This window comes from Geotrypetes seraphini, chromosome 12 (assembly GCF_902459505.1).
Source record: "Geotrypetes seraphini chromosome 12, aGeoSer1.1, whole genome shotgun sequence".
Lineage (NCBI taxonomy): Eukaryota > Metazoa > Chordata > Amphibia > Gymnophiona > Dermophiidae > Geotrypetes > Geotrypetes seraphini.
Window position 1 is genome coordinate 71,773,597 of NC_047095.1, and position 23,928 is coordinate 71,797,524.

The following is a 23,928-nucleotide window of genomic DNA, read 5'->3' on the forward strand; positions in this document are numbered from 1 at the left end:
CCGTCATGTTTCTAAATTTCTCTTATAGGTATTCCAAGATTGCTGCTATCACCGTCTCGGTGCTGAACAAAGGTCTGAAGCCTGACTGGGTTTCATGTAGCAGTGAGAAATGATCTAGGTAGTCCATCAGTTGGGTTTGTACCAAGCCTTCCATTATTTTTACGAAAAACGGGATAGATGCTACTGGCCTGATGGGCCGCCGCGGGAGCGGACCGCTGGGCGAGATGGACCTCTGGTCTGCCTCAGCGGAGGCAACTTCTTATGTTCTTATGTCTATAGTTGGTTGCTGAAGTTAGGGGTAGTTTATCATTTTTTGGGATTGGGGTGATTATAATGTGACCGTTTTTTTATAGGAATTTTCCCTTTTTGAAATTGTTGGACATATGAGTCCATAGTGTTATCTTAAAGTCTAAAGGGGCTGCTTTCATTATGTTGGGTGGACAGGGATCTAGGATGCAGTTTGATGTGGTATATTTGTTGTAGAGTTTTATGAAGTTATTCCATTCTAGGTCCTGAAAGGAGTTCCAATACAATATATGGTCTTTGCCTTCATCTTTCTCTGTTTCTCTGATGCCCCCTGCTGGCTGATGCAAGATACAAGCTTGCTTACATCCACATCACATGTTGTTACATGGCTACATGACTCTCTGGCAGCGAGGAAAAGCCCCAAATGTCCTGGTGAGGTCTCAATCCTCCACTGCCTTGTAAATAAGGCTTTCCTCAATCTCTGTTCTGTCCTTTCATGAATCGCAGTTGCCTCCCACTTTCCCAGCACTTTACTTCCTGTTCTTTACTCTGGCTTCTGATGGGTCCCCTGGCAGGGTAATAAATCTCACATCAAGAATACCCAGGGCTGAGGTCGCTGAGACTTCAGGAAGCTGCCACTTCCTCTTTCTGCAGGGCAATGAGATTCAGTGGCTTCCCACTCCCCATTGCTCAGATGAACTCAGAAAAAAATAGGTCTCAGATTGTCCTTCCTCATTCAGTTCTTATCTGATGCTTATGGCAATCCTTAGAGACTGTTGAATTAAATGAGTAAAGGTCATGCTTAGAAGCCAGATAGTGATATCAGGTAGCCTGGGTTCCTGTCACCACCAGATCTTTAGGAAGTCACTGACCCTCTCTCTACTGCAACTAGGGTAAGATTCCTGGTGCTGTCCCTTCAGGCGCCTATTTCATGCCATGGAAGTGATGTACAATTGTGGTTATAGAATAGAGGACACAAGCACTTGTGCGAGGTCAGTGACTGGTGCAAATACTCGCTCTTAACCTTAGGCGGTGTCGGCACCTAACTCCTCCTCACAGAACTGACTGACCCAGCCAGGCCTCAGTGCTGTATCTCGACTGCAATGCATAATTACCGTAGTGTTAGCATATCCTCCCCTTCTTCCCACCTTTGGTAACACTGTAATTTGGGTTTCATTGTTGGTTGGGTTATAGCTCATAACAGATGTTATAACTAGGAAAAGAAGCAAGCATCCCCCTCCCTCCCTCTCTCCCTCCCCTAACTCCATCAACCTTACTGGTGCCCTATACCGTGTTTAGTTTCAGTAGTTCTCCCTTTCTGAGGATTTGAAATGTAACATAGTGAATGACGGCAGATAAAGACCTGAACGGTCCACCCAGTCTGCCCATTAATTTAATGCAATGACAGTTTATCTGGTCTGGCCGTTTCCTATGCTGTACAAGGTGCCTTCACTGCCTCTTTCCAGGGAATCTGCTTCCTTGATATCTCTCTCCCCATTTCCTGTTTAGCCCAGCTTTCTTGGGGATAATCCTTGACTGGAGCCTGTCCAACCTATATCATGGTGCCAGGGTGTTGGCATGGCTTTGGCCTATGGTACAGACAGCAGCATTGCATCAGAGGAGGGAGAGCTGGCAACTTGGTAAGGCCAGAATAATGTGGCTTGGCTTCTGAGAGTGTTTTTCGACCTTGTCCTCATGGGCCATCCCGTCTAGTCTGATTTTCGGGACGGTCGCAATAAATGCATGAGAAAGGTCTGCATGTTCTACCTGCATTGTATGTAAATCATGAATATTCATTATGCCTAGCTTGAAAATCAGACTAAATGTGTTTCCTGAGAGCTGGGTTGAGAATTACTTTAATGTATTAATCACATTCATAAGAAGATACAGTATAATCCCGTTATAATGTACTTTAAGGGACCTGGCAAAACAGTCCATTATATCCAGAGTTGCATTCTAATACTGTACTCTACACCAGTGGCATACCTCGCATATGTGACACCCCCCCATCTGTATGAAAAACATGATTTTTAGTAACAATCCACACATCGCACAAGAGTGTACCTAGGAAAAGGCAGCATCTTACATACTGCAGTGAGCAGTACATCAATACACCCATTGTAAAACTAAACAAGCCAGACTAGTACAGATCAATCCTACACAGTCAATCCTAACTGAAAACCATGTCTTTCGAACACAGAACACAGGAAACACCTTCGCCTAGTATGGAATATGTAATCACAAACTAACCCCTCTCCCTTTTACAAAACTGTAATGTGGTTTTTAGCCATTGTGGTAACAGCTCAGACTCTCATAAAATTCTAAGCAATTACCACCATGGCTGGTGCTAAAAAAACGCTCTACAGTTTTGTAAAAGGGGGGATAAAATAGAAAAACGTTTTCAGTTAGGATTGATTTGTACTAATCTGGCTTGTTTAGTTTTACAATGGCTGTATTGATGTACTGCTCACTGCAATATGTAAGATGCTGCCTTTTCCTAGGTATACTCTTGTGTGATGTGTGGATTGTTACTAAAAATCATGTTTTTCATACAGAAAAACGTAGACAACGGTTAAATTGAACCACCGAGAAGCTGGACTCTGCATACAATGCAACACCACAGAAACAGTGACACATGTCTCCTAAAGCAATAAATATATAAATAGAAAAAAATTTTCTACCTTTATCTTCTCTCGTTTCTGTTTTCTTCATCTTCTTGTTACTCTCTTCCTTTCATCCACTGTCTACCCTCTCTCTGCCTCTTCTATATGGCATCTTCTCTCTTTGTATTCACCTTCCAGAAACTTTATGCCTCCCCCTTCCATCTCTCCTTTCACCCCCATTGGTCTGGCATCCATCTTCTTCCCTTCCCTCCTCCAATGGTCTGGCATCTCTCTCTTCTCCTCTTCTTCCCTCTCCCACCCCCCCATGCTCTGGCATTTCACTCTCTCCTCTCCCTTCCCCCCACTTCCATCAGCATCTGCCCCCTTTCTTTCCCTTCAACAGAATTCCATGCAGTATCCTTCCCCCTTATGTCTCTTTCCCCTTTCCCTGTACACCAATTCCATCAGCATCTGCCTCCTTTCTCTCCCTCCACCACCCTTCCATACCACCCTGACCCCTTTTCTCACCCTTCACCACCCTTCCATACCACCGACGCCCTTTCTCTCCCTCCACCACCCTGACCCGCTTTCTCACCCTCCACCACCCTTCCATGCCACCCTGACGTCCTTTTCTCACCCTTCACCACGCTTTCATACCACCCTGCCCCCTTTCTCTCCCTCCACCACCCTTCTATGCTCCTTTCTCTCTACCTCCAAACCAGCAAGGTCCTGCGATGACTGCGTCTGCCGCCTCTGCTCCGGAAGACGTATCATCAGAGGGGGTGGACCAGCAGACGCAGGGAGTTATGTCAAGGTCCGGCAATGATTGCGGCTGCCGGACAACCCCTTCCGACGTCACTTACATCTTCCAGAGCAGAGCCGGCAGACAGCGCAGCTGCCGACTCTGCTCTGGAATAAGTATGGCAGCCGCGCTGAGGTGCAGGTCCTGTTGTAGAGCAGCACGGGAGGTCCGGACCTGGCCAGCTGTGCACTCGGGGCAGTCCGCTCCCAACGCACTACACTAAAAGATGTTCTAAAGCATTGCTTACTGCATCCCTCCAGCTGCCAGCGTCGTCTGCCTGGTGATGAACAGCCACATAGACTAATAAGTGTTTCCTGCTGTTACACCAGGCCTATTTTCAGAGTGTGACTGGATATCGCCGGCACGCCACGTGCCTTGTAAGTGGAGCCTGCATGTCCGTTATAGCTGAACAAAATTACAGCTAAAAGCGTCTCTGGGGACCAAATTGTTTGTCCGTTATATGCGAAATTCCGTTCGAGTCCGCTATATGTGGTGCTTTCCTGCATGTTTGTAAAGGCGCACGGTCAGGACCGGACGATATTCTGTTATAAGCGAGTCCATTATAATGGGATTATACTGTAGATACGATGTAGAACAGTTCATAAAAGCCATCAGTAGCAATAAAAGTCATCAAAAGAATAGAAATGTATAATGGTCTCTAGTATCTAGGCAGCTGCCTGGAAAGGTCTATAATACAAACATATGTCATGGGTGCAGTATTCCCAGAGTATCTTTGAGGGTACATACCATTTGAAAGTGAGCAAGGGGTGCTGTTTGAACCCCTCTCCCTACGAGCTGGTTCTGCCTAGTGCCACGATTTACCACTGTGGCCACCAGGGACTGGAGCTCTGCCATTCTGCTTCGTCCCTTCTATGTCCAACATTTCTCCCTCTCTCTTCTCCAGGCATGTCTTCCTCGCCTTCACGATATGCAGGATTTCTCCCTCTTTCCCCTTTCTGCCTCTCTGTTGCATCTCTCCCTTCCTCTTCTCCACCCCATGTCCAACAATTTTTCCTCTCTTCCTCCTGTACAGCAGCTTTCCATCCCTCCCTCCTATCCCCCTGTGCAGCAACTTTCCGTCCCTTCCATCCTCCTGTGCAGCACTTCCTGACTGCCCTCCCCCCCTTCCCGAGATCTGAACATACCGTCAGGTCTCCTAATGCATCAGCAGTGGAGGTGGCTGGCTAGCAGATATAGGCTCTGAACAGACTATTCATGGCCTTCCCCTCCAGGGCCTCCCTTTGAAGCATCATCAGTGATGCAGCAGGGGAAGGCCCCCATGGGGCAGGCCACGAGCAACCTATTCAGAGCCTGCATCTGCTGCTTTAGGAGGCTCTGTTCTTTGAATAGGCGAGTCCAAGTTTGGGGGGAAACAAATAGATTCGAATTGATTCACTGAAGTGAACTGATGAATTGATTCAAATCGGTGAATCGGGCAGCATTAATAACAGCAATGACAGGGTTAACATCCATAGGCTGCTTTTGTGAATTTTGATGCATGTACAGTATGTTGAGAGTTGGAGGTTGGGCGCAGAGGGCTGAGTAGGAGCCAAGCCAAAGAGTAGAGGTGGTGAAGTTGGGCTTCGGCCATCCAGAGGATTTAACCTCTTGATTTCCAAAGGCTTCAGTAAGCAGAAAGATTTTCACAACAGAAGGCTGGCAGGGGAGGAAAAGAATTTGCCTGTGCCGAGCTCCCCCATCCCGCCTGAAGCCAGAACAGACAGATAGAGACTTCCAAAGGAGAAATCTCCGTCTTAACACTCAAGAAATTGCATAGGAGAGTTGACATTTCCTACAATCCTGGGCAAATCCTGCAAAGCATTCGCCTACCTCTGTGTCCTGCTCTATTTTGTTAACCCCTTTTGGCTGCCTACACGACAAGGCCAGGGCTCATTTATGTTTGAGACCAATGTGAATACTTTATGTCAATGTCTGTTTAATGATCAATCAGATTGTTTATGTTCCTGTGTAATGAATGTTACAGTTATGTAAATTTAAAAAATGAAGAACGAAAGCAATCCCTATCCGTATCAACAAGAGGATAAAAAAGTAGGATTGGAAAGACGATTCACACCTGGGTACAAGATGCAAAGGTTCGAGCTGTAATAGGGTTTGTTTTGGTGGACCGATGTTGGCGTCTGGCAAGTCCCATTTGATCATCTTGATACGATATTGAATTACAATTACTAAACCTTGAAAAAGGCATCTCAGATGCCGAAACATGATACCTTTCTGGGTTGAGTATTGGCCTAAGCTCCTATAATAAACTGGACTTGTTGGACATTGTACCTAGGTGTGATGTCATCTTTCCCTTCCAGTAAAACACTTGCTGTTGGATACTGCCTGGCAAATTCTGGGGTGCAAAGGGGGGGGGAGGTTGTCACAGAGCTCAGGGGAGCAACTGTCTTTTTTGATAATTGCCATCTGCACTTTAGCAGACACATAGTAAAGATCCAAATAGTCCATCCAATCTGCCCATAAGTTATACCCATTAAAAAATACATGATTCGATTAACTTGTCTCTTCTTTGATATTTCTGGGTCATAGACTGTAAAGTCCACCTGATATTGTCCTAGGTTCCAACTGTTGAAGTTGCCTTCCAAGCTCGCTCCGGCCTATCCAACCATCCCGCTGTTTGCAGGACATCTACCGTAAAGTCTGGCCAGTAACGGCCTCATGTTGCATATTAGGGGAGTTCCCATTGAAGCCCACCCCAGCCCATCCTACGTCTGACACAAGTCCCAGAAACCCTGATTCCAGATAGAACAAATTCCAGAAAGCTTAAGGGGTCTTGGGCAAGCCCTGGGGTTACAAATGCAAAAATTCAACATGTTATTTTGGAGGCGTAAAAATGACAGGCTGGTGGCCAAGTCTGTTGCAAGTGTATTACACACTTTAGTGAACCTTCAGCTTTGTGCCCTCTTCAGTTTACTTTTGGACCTCTAGTCCCCCCCCCCCACACCCCAACATACACACATACTCTAAGAATTTCATAATTAAAATGAACTATTATGTTCCCTCCCAAATGCATAATTGTCATCAACTTTTGAAAATATTAAACTGTTAACTTATACAACATATACTGTATATGTGGAAAATAATTTTCTAACAGGTCAAATAGGTTTATAAAACATGGCTAGAATGACCTGCTCAGGAATTGGAATAAATGTACACATATACACACAACATACATAATTCACAACTCTGCCTGTGCTCCAGCCAAACAGTTCCCTTGAACACATCTTCACCCAGGTCACATAATGATAGGGCCTTATTGCACTTACTTTTACACAGGGGTGATTTTTAAAGAGGCCTTTCATGTCTGTATACAGCAGAAACAGCCAAAGGCAATTTTCAAAAGCCATTTTCCCAGGTAAATGGACTATTTGAAAATTGTCCACCCTTCCTGTGAATAAAAGTACAAGCTGATGGGGTCATTAAGATTATGTGGCCATCAGGACCTGGTGCTTTGCTTTGACTGCAGTTGTTCTTTGCTATCCTTCCATATGCTGCTGTCATAGGCAGCTACCCTACTTAACTGGGACCTGCCAGTGGCACCTTGTAGGCTAACTAATCTACTGAGGTATAAGTTCTCAAGAACAAGAGTCCATTTTATCAGATGCAACTGAAGGCGGACTTATATCCTCGAAAGCTCATGCCTCAATAAATTGGTCAGTCTATAAGATGCTGGCATTCCCTCTCATTATTAGATCACTGGGCAAGGAGAAGCCTGGTAAACTCAGCCCTATGGCAGTTAGTCAACTGTGCTAATTAATATTCACATCCCAGAAAAATACCTTTAAGATTTTTTGTTTAATACAATGTGTGGTTTTCCAGTGTCTTGGTTATGAAGTCATAAATATATCTTTATAGTACACAAGTGCAATTCTAGAACTCATCGATCTCAGAAAGTAGAACAATGGAAAAGATGAAACCATGTGTCCAACATGTCTTTAGTCACTGTGGTCCCACCAGGTAGGAAGTCTCAGACCATTCTCCTCTGCATCTTTGCTTCTTGCTGGCCCATAGCTGCAGTCAGGAGGGTAGAAATCTCGGATAAAGCTACAATGGGCTCCTCAGACCTCCAGTACAGAGTTAGAAAGGGAGGGAGATGGAGGGGCAGTACTTTAGTTTCAACTGCCAGTCTATCGAGCAAGCTGTTTGGCCAGTCATTCCTGAGTGCTTGATAACGCACATTCCTTCTTTGGCCAAGGCTCCTATGTGCTCAGTCATCTGAGTCACATACTGTCATACGCCAGTGTATTAGAGGCTGTGTACCAGGCTCTGTGCTGGGGTAATAATCACACTTCTTTAGTGAAGGTCAATGCTCTCATATTCACAATGGTCCGAGTCATCTAGCTCAATTCCTGGAACCAGGTTGTAGTAATCTGTTGCTTGGTTCATGTAGAGCTTTTCTCGATCTGTAGAATCCTTCAGGACCTCTGTAACGCTCACAGTTTCAGCTTCTGCCTCACTTCCGGCTGTTACTTCCTCTTCCATTACTAGCTTCTTTATGGCCACCTTCTTGCCAAGGTCTCCTTCACTGGCGAGCAAGGAATCCACAGAAGCCCCCAGTTTGACTTCTACCTCTTCATAGAGGTCCCTGCTGCTTCCCAGGAGAGCTGTGGAGGGTTTCAGCAAGCTCAGGTTTTTCTCATTCTCAGCAGGGACTGGCATCTTGCATGGGATGTAGTGATGGTGATCCATCAGGGTCCGAGTGCCATTTCTCTCCACCGTGGCCAGATGGCACTCCTGCCTGCTCACTGCAAAGTTGCTCTTTTTCTTACGGTGGCAGCAACACCAACAGGCCACACCTAAAGCTGCCAAAACAGGGAGACAAATGAATAATGCTGTCAAGCGGTGGGACTGGCAGAGGTGATGTCGCTGGATGTGCTGGATGTTCATGCCTTGTATGTTCTCTGGGCCAGTGCATGTCAGGGTGCTGAGCACCTCAGTACTCTGGTTATCAGCAAAATAGATTTTTAGACTATTATACAAGGAACAAGTACAGACCAAGCTGTTGTTGGAAGCACCAAGTCTGATAAGGGAGGGCTTGAAGACAGTAGAAGGAAGTGAAGTGACCTTATTGAAGGCCAGATAAATCTCTTGGATCTGGTTGGATGCTTGCAGGAAGGTTTCAGGAAGTTCATTCAGCTGATTATTCTCTAAGTGAATGACTTTTAAAGCAGGGGCATCACCCAGGAAGCCATCTGGGAGCTTCCTCAGTAGATTTCTGTCGAGACGAAGCACCTCCAGTGAGTTGTAATCCGCCACACCATTAATGATGCTGGAGATATTGCAGTCAGAAAGATCGATCTCCTTCACTCCTGTCACCATATTGAAGACACTCCAGTCTAAGGTACCAATGGAAGAGCCGGTGAAGTTCAAGCAGCACCTGCTAGAGGCTTGAGCAGCCAGAAATTCTCTGAAATCGACTGCTAAGCTGCAGTTGCAGGCCTCGCTTTCAGCTCCAAGGACAAAACCCACACAGTACAGGAAGAAGCAGCAACGCAGGGTTACACAGCGGCAGCAACCTACAGACAAAGGAAAAGAGAGACCAATTAGGGAGTCCCTTAACGTCACAGATCAATAGTCAAAGCCAGTTAGACGATCACCAGTGACCATATAACTTTCAAAAATTATAGAGATAGTATCGGGCAGAAAACCTGTCCAAACGGCTCGATACTATCCATTTAATTAAGAGACAAAGGGAGGGCAGGAAAAGTATAGAACAATTAACTATCTGGATAGCAGCGATTTCAGCCACTGTCAGGATGTTACGGGTTTAATCCAGGCCTAATGAACAGCAGAGCCAACTGAACCCCACAGCATCAGTACGATGACCGCAGAATGGACTAAATTCTATAACCGGCGCTGAAAGTCGGGCACTGTTTAGAGAATTTTACTTGGCGCCAGGATCTGCCCCCAGTTTTAGGTGCGAGGATTTACATCAACTGAACCCTAGTGTATGAGAAATCCCTGCACCTAAATTAAGCATTGATCTCTTGATTTCTCAAGTAAATTCTAGAAACGCCCTGACCCACCGATGCCCCGCCCACAGCCACGCCCACTTTTAGACATACATCTTTATAGCATAGTGACTATAGATGCACACATACAATCCAATTATTGACAAGGAGCACCGAAAATTGAGAGCACCCTTGGTGCTAATTGCTTCTTCCGTAATTATTCTGCACGCACAAATTGAGCGCTATACAGTATATAGAATTTGAAAAGTAATTATCCATGCAGTTCAGTTCGTTTCCTTTCTTTTGAAGTCCATTTAGCAGAATCCTCTTGTTATCTGTCACTCAGCCACTCTCCAGTCTAGTCCTCCAACCCAGGGGTCTGTGCACACCCTGATCTAATCCTCTGGTCACCCAATCAAAGAAATTGATCAGATTGTTTGGCATGATTTCCATCTGCTGCTTCGTTCCTGAGATACCACTGGTACTTAGGCTCCAATGCACAAAAGTTCTCCTTGCAAGTAAGACTGGTTTTAACTGGTAAACTCTTCTTCTGATGCACAAAAGGCTTCTCCATGGCTGCTACCACTGAGAGCCCTATGCAAATGCATTCCAAGGACCTCATTTGTATTCACACTATGGCTTCAAACTACACTAAGAGAAGGTCATTACCCACCGGAACTAGGAGAAATCATAATTACTCCTATCCTAAAAGATCCCAAAGGTCCTATAGACAATCCTACAAACTACAGACCAATCGCCTCAATCCCTCTATATATCAAACTAACAGAAGGCCTAGTCGCACAATACCTCTCCAATTTCCTTGAAGACCATCATATACTGCATCCATCCCAATCTGGATTCAGATCTAACCATAGCACAGAAACCCTACTGATATCACTATTAGACACAGCCCGACAACACCTTAGCAAAGGAAACAAACTACTTCTCATTCAACTCGATCTCTCTGCTGCATTTGACCTAGTTGACCACCCCACACTACTCCAGACATTAGATGCAATTGGAATCTCTGGTAATGTTCACAACTGGTTCCAAGGCTTCCTCAAAACACGAACATACAGAGTCAAGTCAAAAGAGCATCTATCCGACCCATGGTCAAACCCATGCGGAGTACCACAAGGATCACCATTATCTCCTATATTATTCAACCTCTTCATAGCATCCCTCGGCAATACCCTAGACGCCCTAAACACAATATCATTCAGCTATGCGGATGATATAACAATCCTCATCCCCTTCAACATACAAGACCCCCTATCCACAAACCACCTGAATATAATAATGGAAACGGTAGAAAAATGGATGTCAAGTCATAAACTGAAACTGAACTCGGAAAAAACTAAATTCCTACTATTAGAGAAGGAAAAAAAACCATCATGCACAGAACTGGAATTAAACACAATCAAGTACCCAATGCAAAGCACACTCAAGATCCTAGGAATTCAACTAGACAGAAATTGCACAATGCAGTCCCAAATCCACAAAATCATCCAAAGAGCATTTTTCACAATGCGTAACCTAAGAAAAATAAGAAAATTCTTCATCAAAGATCAATACAAGATAGTAGTACAATCCCTAATACTAAGCATAGTAGACTACTGCAACAGCCTATACCTATCATGCCCAAACTACATGATAAAACAATTACAAACTGTTCAGAACACGGCCCTCAGACTCATCTACTCCCTCAGCAAATTTGACCACATCACCAACGCTTACCTTGAATCACACTGGCTACCAATAAAAGCAAGATCCCAGTTCAAATTCTACTGTCTACTATACAAAGTAACACACGGAACAGCACCCAGCTACCTAAACAAAAGTCTACACCGTAATCTCTCACACAGATTAAGGAGAACTCAAAAACTATTCGCTTACCCTCCTCTCAAAGGTATAAGACGCAAGAAAATATACGACAGCCTTTTAGCTACACAGGCAGCAAAAATTGACACTACCATCTCCAATCTACTGATCAATTCAATAGACATAAAGGAATTCTGAAAAGAAATCAAAACTCATCTCTTCAAAAAATACTTTCCATCATCTTAACCTCTACATAGCACTAGAAAATACACACACGAACACCACCACCATAACTATACCTAAACATTGTACAACTCACTTCAACAACCTACTATTTATCTACTATATGCTCTAAATGCTTCCTGGAAACGTCCAGACTAATCAATTGTAACTTGATACTTTCCTGATTCTATATACTGTATTATTCCAGAAATTATACAGTCTCTTAATTTGCAATCCGCTTAGAACCGCAAGGCACAAGCGGAATAGAAATCTGTAATGTAATGTAATGAGCCCTCCACTGTTTCCTGTGCAAACTTTAACGGCAAGGATTGAGCTGTCATAGCCTTACTTTCCTGGCACACACACAAAATTTTTTTTTAAAACCCCGATCCCTCCCTCTGATTCCTCCAGCTGGCCAAGGCCCCCCATCCTTCCTCCCAATACTCCCCAATGCCAGGAGCCCCCTCCCGGTAAAAAAAAATTGGCAGGTTCAAGCCCCCCCATGCCAGGACCTCCAACTTCCTCGACAACCCCCTGACCCCCTCAGCGGCACAGCAAGATAGAAGGGATGGAGTCAGGAGTTGGCAGTAGAGGAGAAGGCTACTGACAAGACAGACTCACCTGACGAATGGAGTTGCGGAGATGGAGTATAGCGAGAAACAAGAGAGGAAAGATACTGAGGAGCTGCAGAATGAAAACACTTCTAGGTCAATAAAAGAAGTTTGAACTGTAAGCAGAAATTAACAGGGAACCACCGAAGCAACTTGAGGAGAGGGTAAGACGAGCATAACGACACTGGTGGAATATGAGACATACAGCAGAGTTCTGAACAGATTGATGGGGAGAGAGATGGCTTAGCGGAACACCCATAAGAAGCAAGTGGCAGTTGTCCAGGCGAAGGGTGACGAGAGCATGGATGAGGGTCTTGGCATCATGCTCAGAAAGGAAAGGCTGGATTTTAGCAATGTTGTAGAGAAAGAAATGACAAGTTTTGATGGTCTGTTGGATATGTGAAGAGAAGAAAGAGATGAGTCAAAGATGACTCTGAGGTTGCAAGCCAACGAGACAAGGAGGGTGAGAGTGGTAACTATCCTGGAAATGTCCAGTTAGATCTTTTGTAATCCGCCTAGAACTGCAAGGTACAGGCGGAATAGAAGTCACTAATGTAATGTAATGGTTATCCACCAAAATAAAGAACAGAGGAAGGGGAGGGGCAGGTTTAGGAGCAAAGATAAGAAGTTCAGTCTTGGACATATTTAATTTTAGAAGATGGCGAGACATCTAAGTACGACACTGATACTCTGTCCTGGATTTCCATAGAAATTTCAAGTGCAGAGAGGTAGATTTGTGAATTGTCATCATTCAGGTGGTACTGGAAGCCATGGGAAGAGATTAGGATACCAAGGGAAGAAGTGTAGATGGAGAAAAGTAGAGGTCCCAGGACAGAGTCCTGAGGTACACTAAACAAAGCAAGATGGCGATGGAGGAGGATCCTCCAGAGCTTATGTTAAAAGTGCGAAGGGAAAGATAGGAAGAAAACCATGAGATAACAGAGCCCTGAAACTCAAACGAGGATAGTATATTGATGAGTAGGCAGTGATCTAAAGTGTCAAAGGCCACAGATAGATCAAGGAGGATGAGGACAGAATAGAGGCCTTTGAATCTGGCCAGGAGGAGGCCATTGGAGACTCTAGCAAGGGTAGTTTTCACAAAATAAAGAGGGCAAAAGCGATAGCTTGAGATGAAAGAAAGTCAAGACAATGGCAGTGAACAGCATGTTCAAGTACCTTGGATCAGAAGGGGAGGAGGGAGATGGGGCAATAATTGGATGGGTAAGTAGGGTCCAGCGAGGGTTTTTTAAGAAGTGGTGAAACAACGGCATGTTTGAAGGCATCAGATACAGTCACAGTGGAGAGCGATAGGTTGAGGATATGGCAGAGAGAGGGAATGACAGTAGACGGGTGAGGAGGCAATACATACAGCAGTCCTTTCTCTGGCCACAGTTGGACTAATACATTCAACCGTGCGCTTCCAGGCTTATATTTTTGGCTGTGAAAGTGATCTTTGTGCTTACAGCTGAGGCCATCAAATCCATCTCTGGATGCCACTACTGCCAAACTTTGGAGAAGAACGCTTGGGGGGACAGCGACCATTCCCCCATGTCGAAAGTCTGCCAACTGAGATAGCCTGAACATTCTCCATTCCTGCAATGGGTGCAGCCAAGAGAGCCTGCAGATAATCTGCCCACTGAAAGAGACACTGAGCGTCTAGGCATAACGGGGTCCTACTGGTGCTTCCTTGTCAGTTGCCATAGGCCACACTGTTGCATTGTCCAAGAAGACTCTTACTGCCTTCCTTACAGGGACTTCTCCTGAGCCTGCAATGCTAGAAAATGGCTGTGAATTGTAGGCAATTGAAAGACCACTTCTGCTGAGCCAGGGACCAACAACCTTGAACTGGGTGTCCATTACAATGAATCCCCAACCATAAAGGAAATTTGGAGAGGCATTTCCCTTGAAAGGGCAGCCGGCTGCAGCCACCACCACAGATTGCTCTTCGCTTCCAGTAACCCAGGAAGTGGTTATTAAAGCGGAGGAGACCACCGAGAGAGAAGAGAGTCTTAGAGAGGCCTCATGTGCGCTCATGCACCATGGACTAGACTACCTCTATGGCTGCCACCATCGACCCCCAGGAACTGCAGATAATGCCACGCCATGGGAGTCAGACTCTGTAGCAGGTCCATAATCTGCTTCCGGAGCTTCAGTCTGTGTGGCTCTGAAAGACAGACCTGGTCCAAGGCTGTCAAACAAAACACCAACTGGATCTTCTTGAACTTGATGATTTATCTCAAGTCCTGGAGGAGTTGGACTGTAGGGTCATGAAATGGTTAACTGTTGTTTAAAATATTGCTCTGGTCTACATAGCTGAAGAAAGTGTACAATCTATTGACTTCATCTGCCTAAAATGTATGTCCCTACCTTACCACATTGTAAGCTGAATAGATAAGAGTTTGAGCCATGATGTACCCTGCCCTTCTGTACATTTTATATTTAGAACTGTAAGAGTTAGATAAGTGACCTGCTAGTGTGAGCTTAGGACCAATAATTGTAGAAAAGTTATAGAAGTAACAAATGAAAATTGTAGTTTTTGCATATATTAGTTTGCAAAAAGGGCATAAAAGTCTGTGTATTTCCTGTTTCTGACACTCTAGTAGGCAGGCTATTAACTGCACTAGAGTCCGGTATACCGTAATAAATTTCTTGTACTTTCTTCACGCCTCTGACTTTGTGTGTCCAAGTGACCTTTTAGGACCACTCTCAAAACTGTCAGTTCACCTTCTTGCTTGTATGGAACTCTGATTAACCTGGATCCCTGCCTTGCAGAGGTGCACTGCCATCACCACCATCACCTTGGTAAAAGTGTGAGGTACCATCACGAGGCTGAAGGGGAGTGCTGAGAACTGGTGTGGCAAGCTTTAATCCCTAAGGCCTCTCCCATAGGAGGTCCACCCTCTCTTACTATGCCATTGGCTGAAGGTGAATTACATTCAGGTAGAGCAGGTACTTCTCTGTCCCTGGGGGACTTTGAGGTACTGGAGGGTTAAGTGACTTACCCAAGATCCCAAGGGCTCCCCTGGTTCTCAGCCCAGCCCTCTAAGCACCCCGGCCAGTCAGGTTTTCAGGGCATCCGCAATGCATATGTATGAGACAGATATCCACGCCCTGCCTCCCTTTGTCATGCCTATTGGTTGTGGAAATCTTGAAGAACCAGCAGGCTGGGTTGAGAAACAATGCACTAGGTTACAGGAGCAGATGTATGCTTTGGGAGATGGGAGGGTCTGGGCTTCATAGTTTCTCATCCTGTAAGTTTCCCTGCGTTGTGCCGCGGCTGCCAGAGTTTCCCAGGCTCTCTTCCCTATTTGAGGTTTCATTTCCTCACAGTCACTAACTAGAACAACAGATGATTTCAGAGGAAACCTTTCAGGAGCCAAGAGCACCATTTCCACCTAAGTCCAAACATAACATGGTGCTGAGTGTGTGGCTCCCAGAGATAACCAGTTAACGAACCGAGAGGGCAGTGGTGTGTCTGGGTGAGTGTGCCAGTACTTCAGTAAGCTGGAGTTGGTGTTGGTGGTCCTCCTCTGATACCCAAATATTCTTTTCTATCCTTTTTTTATATTCCGCACAACTTCATCCAGGATTCGCAGTGGATTACAAACCTAAGAAACCTCAACATTGCCTATTTAAACAACTCATTTTTTAGAGCCTTACAAAAAAGAACATAAGAAGAGGTCTATCTCAAATGAATTTCCTGATCTGAAGAAGGGTTACCGAGGAGGAAGCGATGTCAGCGTCCCCCGATCGTGCAGCTCCGTGTGGGCGTGGAAGAAATTGGCTTCTCAGTGTGTTCACCGAGACCAGCGTGAACGATAGTTGAGTACCACAGGACGAGTGCACCCTGCTGCTGATTGGGGAACACACTTTGCTCCGGGCTCGCGTCGGAAATTGCAAGAATTTGCTTTCCGTTCTTCACGGCCCAACCTTCCTTTGGCTTCCAAGATGGCGGCTCCTGAGTCGGGGACTGCCCGCATACTCTCAGACTGAGACCTCGGGTGTGGATGCGGCGTCTACTGCCCTCCCAATAATGAAGAAAGGCTCCCTTCGAGAGCAAATCAAGAATGCTGAGCAAGGATTCTCAGCTCAGTCCTCAGGGCACACCCATCCAGCCAGGTTTCAGGATATGCGCAATAACTATGCATGAGAGAAATTTGCATGTCAAGTAGGCAGTACATTAGGGTTAGCAGGCATCTGGATTTCCCCAGACATGTCTGGGTTTTGGAAAGCCTCCTCAAATCACGTCGGGCTGGGAGGAAGTCTGTGCAGGCAGCAGAGGGCAAGGCTAGGGCGGGATTAGAGCATTACAGGGCGGGGAAGAGTGGGCCTGGGGGGTGGATCTAGGGGATCCAAATCTCTCTCATGCATATTCATTGTGGATATCCTGAAAACCTGACTGGTTGGGTGACCCACAAAGACTGGGATGAGAACCCCTGCTGTATTCTACTCTCCTCTGCAGTAATCAGAGGCCCCAGATAATTCAATATTGGTTTATAGCAGGGCTGTCTAACGTCGGTCCTCAAAGGCTGCAATCCAGCCAGGTTTTCAGGATTTCCCCAATAAATCTGTATGCACTGCTTCCATGGGAAATCCTGAAACCCTGATCTGGCAAGGGTCGAGGTTGGACACCCCTGGTTTATAGGTTGTTTTACCTATGAAGAAGATGTATCAAAACATGGCCCTGTCGAATCTGTGATGCTTTCATCCACTAAAGAACTGTTTAAGAATATAAGAATTGCAACTGCTGGGTCAGACCAGTGGTCCATCATGACCAGCAGTCCGCTCACCAGCACCCTAACTGAGACTAGCCCTACCAGCGCACGTTCTTGTTCAGCAGGAACTTGTCTAACTTTGTCTTGAATCCTTGGAGGGTGTTTTCCCCTATAACAGCCTCTGGAAGAGCGTTCCAGCTCTCTACCACTCTCTGGGTGAAGAAGAACTTCCTTACGTTCTTAGATCCACTGTTTCTCAGTCCTAGTTTTCCGACTTCCTTTCTTGGTGCCTTCTGGTACCTGCAGTGTTGATTTCAAGTGACCAAGGCAGGCCTACAAATCCCAGGGTGCACCGGGAATAAAACCTCAAAATCTCAAACTGGCTGAAATTCTCCCTGCAGAGAGAAGATATTCCTGTCATACATTTTAAGTTTGTGCCAGATGTCTGCAGTCCAGGTAAATACTATATTCTGACCTATCAAGTTACCCTGTTCCAGGAGAGAGGTTTTAGGTCAGTCCAGGATTTCAGAGAGCTCCTCTAAGAACATAAGAACCTAAGAATCGCCTTACTGGGTCAGACCAATGGTCCATCGAGCCCAGTAGCCAATTCTCATGGTGGCCAAGCCAGGTCCCTAGTACCTGGCCAAAACCAAGGAGTAGCAATATTCCATGCTACTGATGCAGGGCAAGCAGAGCTTCCCCCATGTCTCTCTCAATAACAAACTATGGACTTTTCTTCCAGGAACTTGTCTAAACCTTTCTTAAAACTATCCGCTCTTACCACAACCTCTGGCAATGCGTTCTAGAGCTTAACTATTCTCTGAGTGAAAATAATTTCCTCCTATTGGCTTTATTTATTTATTTTTTCCCATCTTTATTTAGAAATTTTTCATCCAATACAGACTTTGAACATCGCACAGCAAAAACGGAGACAAAGCTTATACAAAAACAGTGTAATAGCGTAACCCCCTATCAACCCACCACTTCCTCAAAGCCATAACCTCCATAAACATTACATTCTCCTATTGGTTTTAAAAGTATTTCCCTGTAACTTCATCAAGTGTCCCCTAGTCTTTGTAATTTTTGATGGAGTGAAAGATCAATCCACTTGTAGATTAGAAGCATTACACTATTTTGGAATGTAAGTTTAAAATAAGGCTGACAGGTTTGCAGGACAGGTTTCAACCAGTCTTGGGTTTACCTAAGTGCATGCTGGTACTTGTAGTCTTACTTTTCTTAGGGTTACCAATTAGTTTAAAAGCAAGTGTGCTGGGCTTGTCCCTTTGCATGGCTTTGGTTCTATATGTTAGGTCTGCCTGAGGGAAGGCCAATGTGTTTTAAAAAATAAATGAAGGCAGAGAGCAAGAGAGGCAGAGCTGCCAAGTTACTCATTCTGGAAGGGAGACTTTTTGGTTAGTCCTGGCTGTAAGCTAATATATGCAATCCATGATTCTATCCATTGAAATCAGTGCTGTAAGTCCCATAATGCACCAGGGTGAGGTTGGCAGAAATCCAGGACTGGCCAAAAGAGTCTCCCTCCTGGAATGGATAACTTGGCCGCTCTGGGCAGGGGTGGGGAGTGGGGAACGACGAGAAAAGGAAGTCAAATGAATTGTTTATTTGGTAATTCTTCATTAGATGACAGGTCCAATTCTGGCAGGAATAAATTTCTTTCACTAATCTGCCGAGATGTCCCATTTCAGGAGGGAGATTTTGAGCCAGTCCTGGATTTTTAACATCCTTATACTGTGCAACAGTGATTTCTTACCAATAGATAGAATTGGAGATTACATTTTGGGAAATAAATTGAAAACAAGGAGCAGCCAAAAGTCTACCTGGGTCATTTATCGGCTCTTCCTGTGTTAGCCACCTCAGTCAGGGTTAGCCGAAAAGGCTAATTGTGTTTTTGTTTTGCATTTGCTTCAGCTCCCAGAAAACCCCAATAGGCTGATCCAGTCCAGTGCTGGGAGCTGACTGAACTTCTGGACAACCAAGAGGGTAGAAGAAACAGAATTTCATTGCCTTGCTTTTTACTCAGGAGGAAAACCGGGTCATCCATAGACCAGAAACCTTCTGTGATGGTGACTATTCAAAGTAAGTCTAGAAGATATAACAGATCAAATTGACAAGACATCAAAACAATGACGGACTAACCCTATCCTTTCCATCTCTGAAAGGCGTTACATTTAAAACTATTTGCCGTAACACATTTGACTATCAAATGGCAAAAATATGGAATTTACTCCCCATTGAGACTTGTACTATCTCTGAATATGCCATTCCGAAAAAAACCTGAAAACATGGCTCTTACAGACGTACCTATTAGGGATCTAACTTCAAACCCAACTGTACAAGATGGGGTTCATAATCAAAACTTAAACACGTCTAAAAATCCACTCAAGTCGGCACTTGGACGACCTAAAAGACAGGTCGTTTAAGTGACGATAAACCGATTTTCTGTACATGTTGCGGGACATTTTAGGCCTCTGAATCCCGTTGTGCTCCCAGAGCTGAAAGGGTCGTATTTGGAGGAGTGGTTAGGGCAGTTTGTGGGCGGGATGGGGCTGACCTAGACTTAGTCATTCTGCAGGGAAAATCAAATGTTTTACTAGACATCTTGGACAAAACTTAAACGTTGTTAGATCATATAAAAACAGGTATAAAAGTGACCAGATAACCATTGCAGAGACCAGGTAAAGACCCCCCCCCACAATCCCCCCCCCCCAGTGTTCACTGACCCCCTCACACCCCCACAAAGATCAGAATAAAAAAGTACATATCTATCTCCAGCACATCAGCACCTGGTATAGGAAAGCCTAGTAGAGCCTGGGGGGTGGGCTAGTGAACCATAGAGAGGAGGACCCAGGCCCATCAGCCACTCTAACCACTACATTTACGCCCACCAAAACCCTACTCTACTGCCATAAGGGCTATTGGGGTTGTAGACAGGTGGGTATTGTGGGCTCACCATAACCTATAAGGGAGTTCTAGTGAGATGTTTATGTGACACCCTTTTTGTGAAGTTCACAGCAGTGCCCTGTAAGGTGCCCCACTGCTCTGTTGCCGTCTGGGTGCCCACATTACAAGATTGGCCCCTCCCACGCCTAAATGGTCTTGGACAAAATTTTGGTCAAAAATTTGGTATAAAGATAGACGTCCTGGCGGCCTGGACAAACAATAACCTGGATGTCCAGATAGATGATTTTCATTCCAAAAATATTCTACACATGTTTTTCAAGAATGGGCATTTTCCCGCCGCTGACTTGGGCGTCTAGCGCCATACAACCAAATCGGAATTGGATGTATGTTTTGATTATGCCCCTCCATATGCCTCCCCTATATAGAGAAAACTACGATCAAGTAATCAGCTATTTTCAGATATCTTTATATAATGAAAAACTATTGTCAACCTATTGTTTAGAAATCCCTGTTAGTCGTAAAACCTAACTTTACTTTTGCGCTGTCTGTGTCACTATAAAAACTAAGTAATCGGCAGTTTCAGAAATCTTTGCTATGAGTATAACCCAATTCTGTCCTACAATGATTGTACCAATGTAATAAACCTAAAGAAATGTAAATATTGTATGTAACCCGCCTCCACTTCAGAGGATTTTGCGGGATATAAGATCACATTTAACAAATCACTAGGACCAGATGGCATCCACCCTAGAGTCCTGAAAGAGCTCAGACATGGCTGGATAAGCCATAGGGTCTTTCTGCCTTCATTTTTCTATGTTTCCATGACATGAAATTGCCAATCTGTTGACCATGATACCAGATGGAGTTAATGGAACACCTTTTTGGTGAGAGTGGCCAAACAAACCAATCTCTGACCATGTCCTGAAGCTCTTTAATTGCTGAAGTTGGTAGTACCCAAGCCTCAGTGACTATCTATGATATCACAGGATGGCCACCATAATGCAAGCTTTGGAAAAGGCTCTAGAAGTGGTCCAGAGAACTGCAACCCAGTGACCAGAATGGTTGAACCTATACTAAGATATAAAATGGGAATGAGTCAGTTTGAGTTTAACAAAGATGGGTAGAATGGAATGTTGCTCCCCTTTGGGGATTCCGCACGGAATGTTGCCACTATATGGGGTTCCGGAATCTTGCTTAGATTCTGGAATGTTGCGACTATTTGCTTTTTGAGATTCTGGAATGTTTTTGAAACACTGACCATCGCAGGCACAATTAGGCCCTGATATTCAAAGCCAAAGCCAAACCACTGAATGTCACCATTTGACCCGCAGAAGACTCAGAAGCAGTGCCATCTTGGTGGGGGCAAATGCACTCTCCTCCTCTCCGATCCACTGCTGCATGCACGCCTTCTCTTCCCTCCCTCAGACCTACTTAGGGCCAGATACACAAAGCTCTCACTCCACGGTAAAAAATACGGCAGTGGGAACGATTTTTCTCTTACCAGCAATGCTCAACAAAATAGCATGCAAGCAGAAAATTGCAAGTAAAAGGGGGAGGAGCTGTGCCTGGCATTTGCTCCTCCTCCTGCCTGCCTGTCAATAAAAGCAGCCCCTGCTCTCTCTGCCTGCTGCTACAGCTGACCGGGGCAGGGGAATCCTCCATCATCTGAGCTGTGAAAGGAAGAAATGAGTCTGCAAGAGTGGGCTGTTGGCTTTCAAATAAACGCAAGGGTTTGGCTTTGAAGGAATGCAAGGTTTGGCTGCACAGACGTAAGTGGAGTCCCTGAAAACAAGAACGTAACCATTCAGGGCTCCTTTTACAAATCTGTGCTAGTGGTTTTAGCATTGAGCTGCCGTTAGTTTTAGCTGTGTAGCACGCACTAAAATTCTGCGTGCGCAAAAAACGCTATCGCGGCTTTGTAAAAGGAGCTCCTAAAGTTGTAGCCGCTGTTCGTGATGTGATTTTATTTGTATAAGTTTAAGAATAAAACCCAAGCGAAGAAACACTTGTAAAGAAAAGTGATTACAACGCATAGAAAAAGAATCAAAAAATAGATAAAATGTTCTCTAGAAGAAAATTCAATTCAAAACATGACATTACTAATTAGTTAGTGACCCAAGAAAGATTATTATCAATAAATAATACCTAAAGAAGATAAGGAAAATAAACAGGAACAAATTTGGACTAGTACAAATTACGGCTTTTTCCCTAAGTTGAAGTAAAGGTAGGCAGGGTAGCCAAAACCCAGAACAACACATGGTTTTAAGAAAGGTTTGGACAAGTTCCTGGAGGAAAAGTCCATAGTCTGTTATTGAGAAAGACATGAGGGAAGCCACTGCTTGCCCTGGATCAGTAGCATAGAATTTTGCCACTCTTTGAGATTCTAGAATCTTGTTACTCTCCGGGATTCCAGAATCTTGCTATTCTTTGGGATCCTGTATGGAATGTTGCCACTCTTTGGGATTCTAGAATTTTGTTACTTTTTGGGATTCCAGAATCTTGCTATTCTTTGGGATCCTGTATGGAATGTTGCCACTCTTTGGGATTCTAGAATTTTGTTACTTTTTGGGATTCCAGAATCTTGCTATTCTTTGGGATCCTGTATGGAATGTTGCTACTCTTTGAGATTCTAGAATCTTGTTACTCTCCGGGATTCCGGAATCTTGCTATTCTTTGAGATTCTATATGGAATATTGCTACTCCTTGGGTTTTAGCCAGGTACTAGTGACCTAGATTGGCCACTGTGAGTACGGGATGCTGGGCTTGATGGACCATTGGTCTGACCCAGTAAGCCTATTCTTCTGTTCTTATTTGCAAGAACATGAAAAGAACATGGAAGATGTGTAAGTAGGACTTCTCTACACCTCCACTAACTTGCCTTATGACATCAGGAATGTCTTAATCTTAATTAAAAGCTCAAAAATAATCTTCATGGTGTTAACAAAAGCACTGTGAAAGCCAGCCTCTATCACACTTTAAAGCCACAGTAACTATTGAAGATGGAGCCAAAGCTAAGTTTGTATCGGATGCTGGGTTCTGTGTTAGGAGTCACTGCCCAGGAAAAGGATCCAGGTGTCATCATTGAGCATACGTTGAAACCCTCAGCTCAATGTGCGGCAGCAGCTAAGAAAGCAAATACAATGTTAGGAATGATCAGGAAAGGAATGGAAAACAAAGAGGAAAATGTTATAATGTGTGCAGTTCTGGTTGCTGAGTCTCAAAACACTTGTGGCAGAAGTAGAAAAGGTACAAAGAAGATCAACTTTGCAATAAGGAAAGTTAAGCTCTTCAGCTTGGAGAAGAAACGACTCAGGGCAGACATGACAGAGGTTTACAAAATGGAGTGGAAAGGGTAGATGGGAATCCCTTGTTCACTGTGCCCAAAAATACTAGGACTAGGGGACATGCGATGAATCCACTAAGTAATAGATGTAAAAGAAAGTAGAGAAAATATTTCTTCACTCAACAGGTAACGTAACGAGATCTTTTCGGTCATCGCACCCCAGTTATGGAACTCACTTCCAGTCTATCTTAGATAGATTCAAGAGTTCCCTGAAAACCTTTCTTTATAAGGATGCATTTGAAAATTAAAACCATCAGACTCTGCTTAACTTATCATTTTACCCCCTCATTGTCCTCCTTTTCTTCAAACCATTGTAGTTCTACCCCCTTTCCTCTTGTTCGTCTGAGTTTGTCCTTGTTCGTATATTTATGACTTCCTTGTTTCCCCCTAATTATAATATGTACAATGCTTTGAAATGTTCTTATAAACGTTTGTATCAAATTTTAAATAAACTTGAACTAAACTCTGGAATTTGTTGCCAGAGAATGTAATGAAAGCAGTTAGCTTAGCAGGGCTTAAAAAAAGGTTTGGATAATTTCCTAAAAGAGAAGTCCATAGGCCATTATTGAGATGGCTTGGGGAAATCCTAGGATAAGCAGCATAAAATCTGTTTTACTACTTGGGACCTGGGTTGACCACTGTTGGAAAAATGATACTGAGCTTAAATAACCTTCCGT

At 44.5% G+C, this 23,928-nt stretch overlaps 1 protein-coding gene across 2 annotated transcripts in view; it reads right to left on the reverse strand.

Annotated features, from left to right (window-relative positions):
- Positions 1-6,734: 6,734 nt before the first annotated feature.
- LOC117346370 (peroxidasin homolog) overlaps positions 6,735-23,928 on the reverse strand; it is a 35,595-nt gene continuing 18,401 nt past the window's right edge. The window contains exons 1-2 of one of the 2 annotated variants that reach the window (XM_033915806.1): positions 15,277-15,534; positions 6,736-9,185 (exon numbers count right to left, since the gene is read on the reverse strand). In XM_033915806.1, the coding sequence (XP_033771697.1) occupies positions 7,963-8,988 (1,026 nt within the window). In that variant the 5' untranslated portion in view covers positions 8,989-9,185; positions 15,277-15,534 and the 3' untranslated portion in view covers positions 6,736-7,962. Of the gene's footprint in view, positions 9,186-15,276; positions 15,535-23,928 lie in introns of those variants that run through there. The other variant, XM_033915805.1, reaches the window with a different exon arrangement.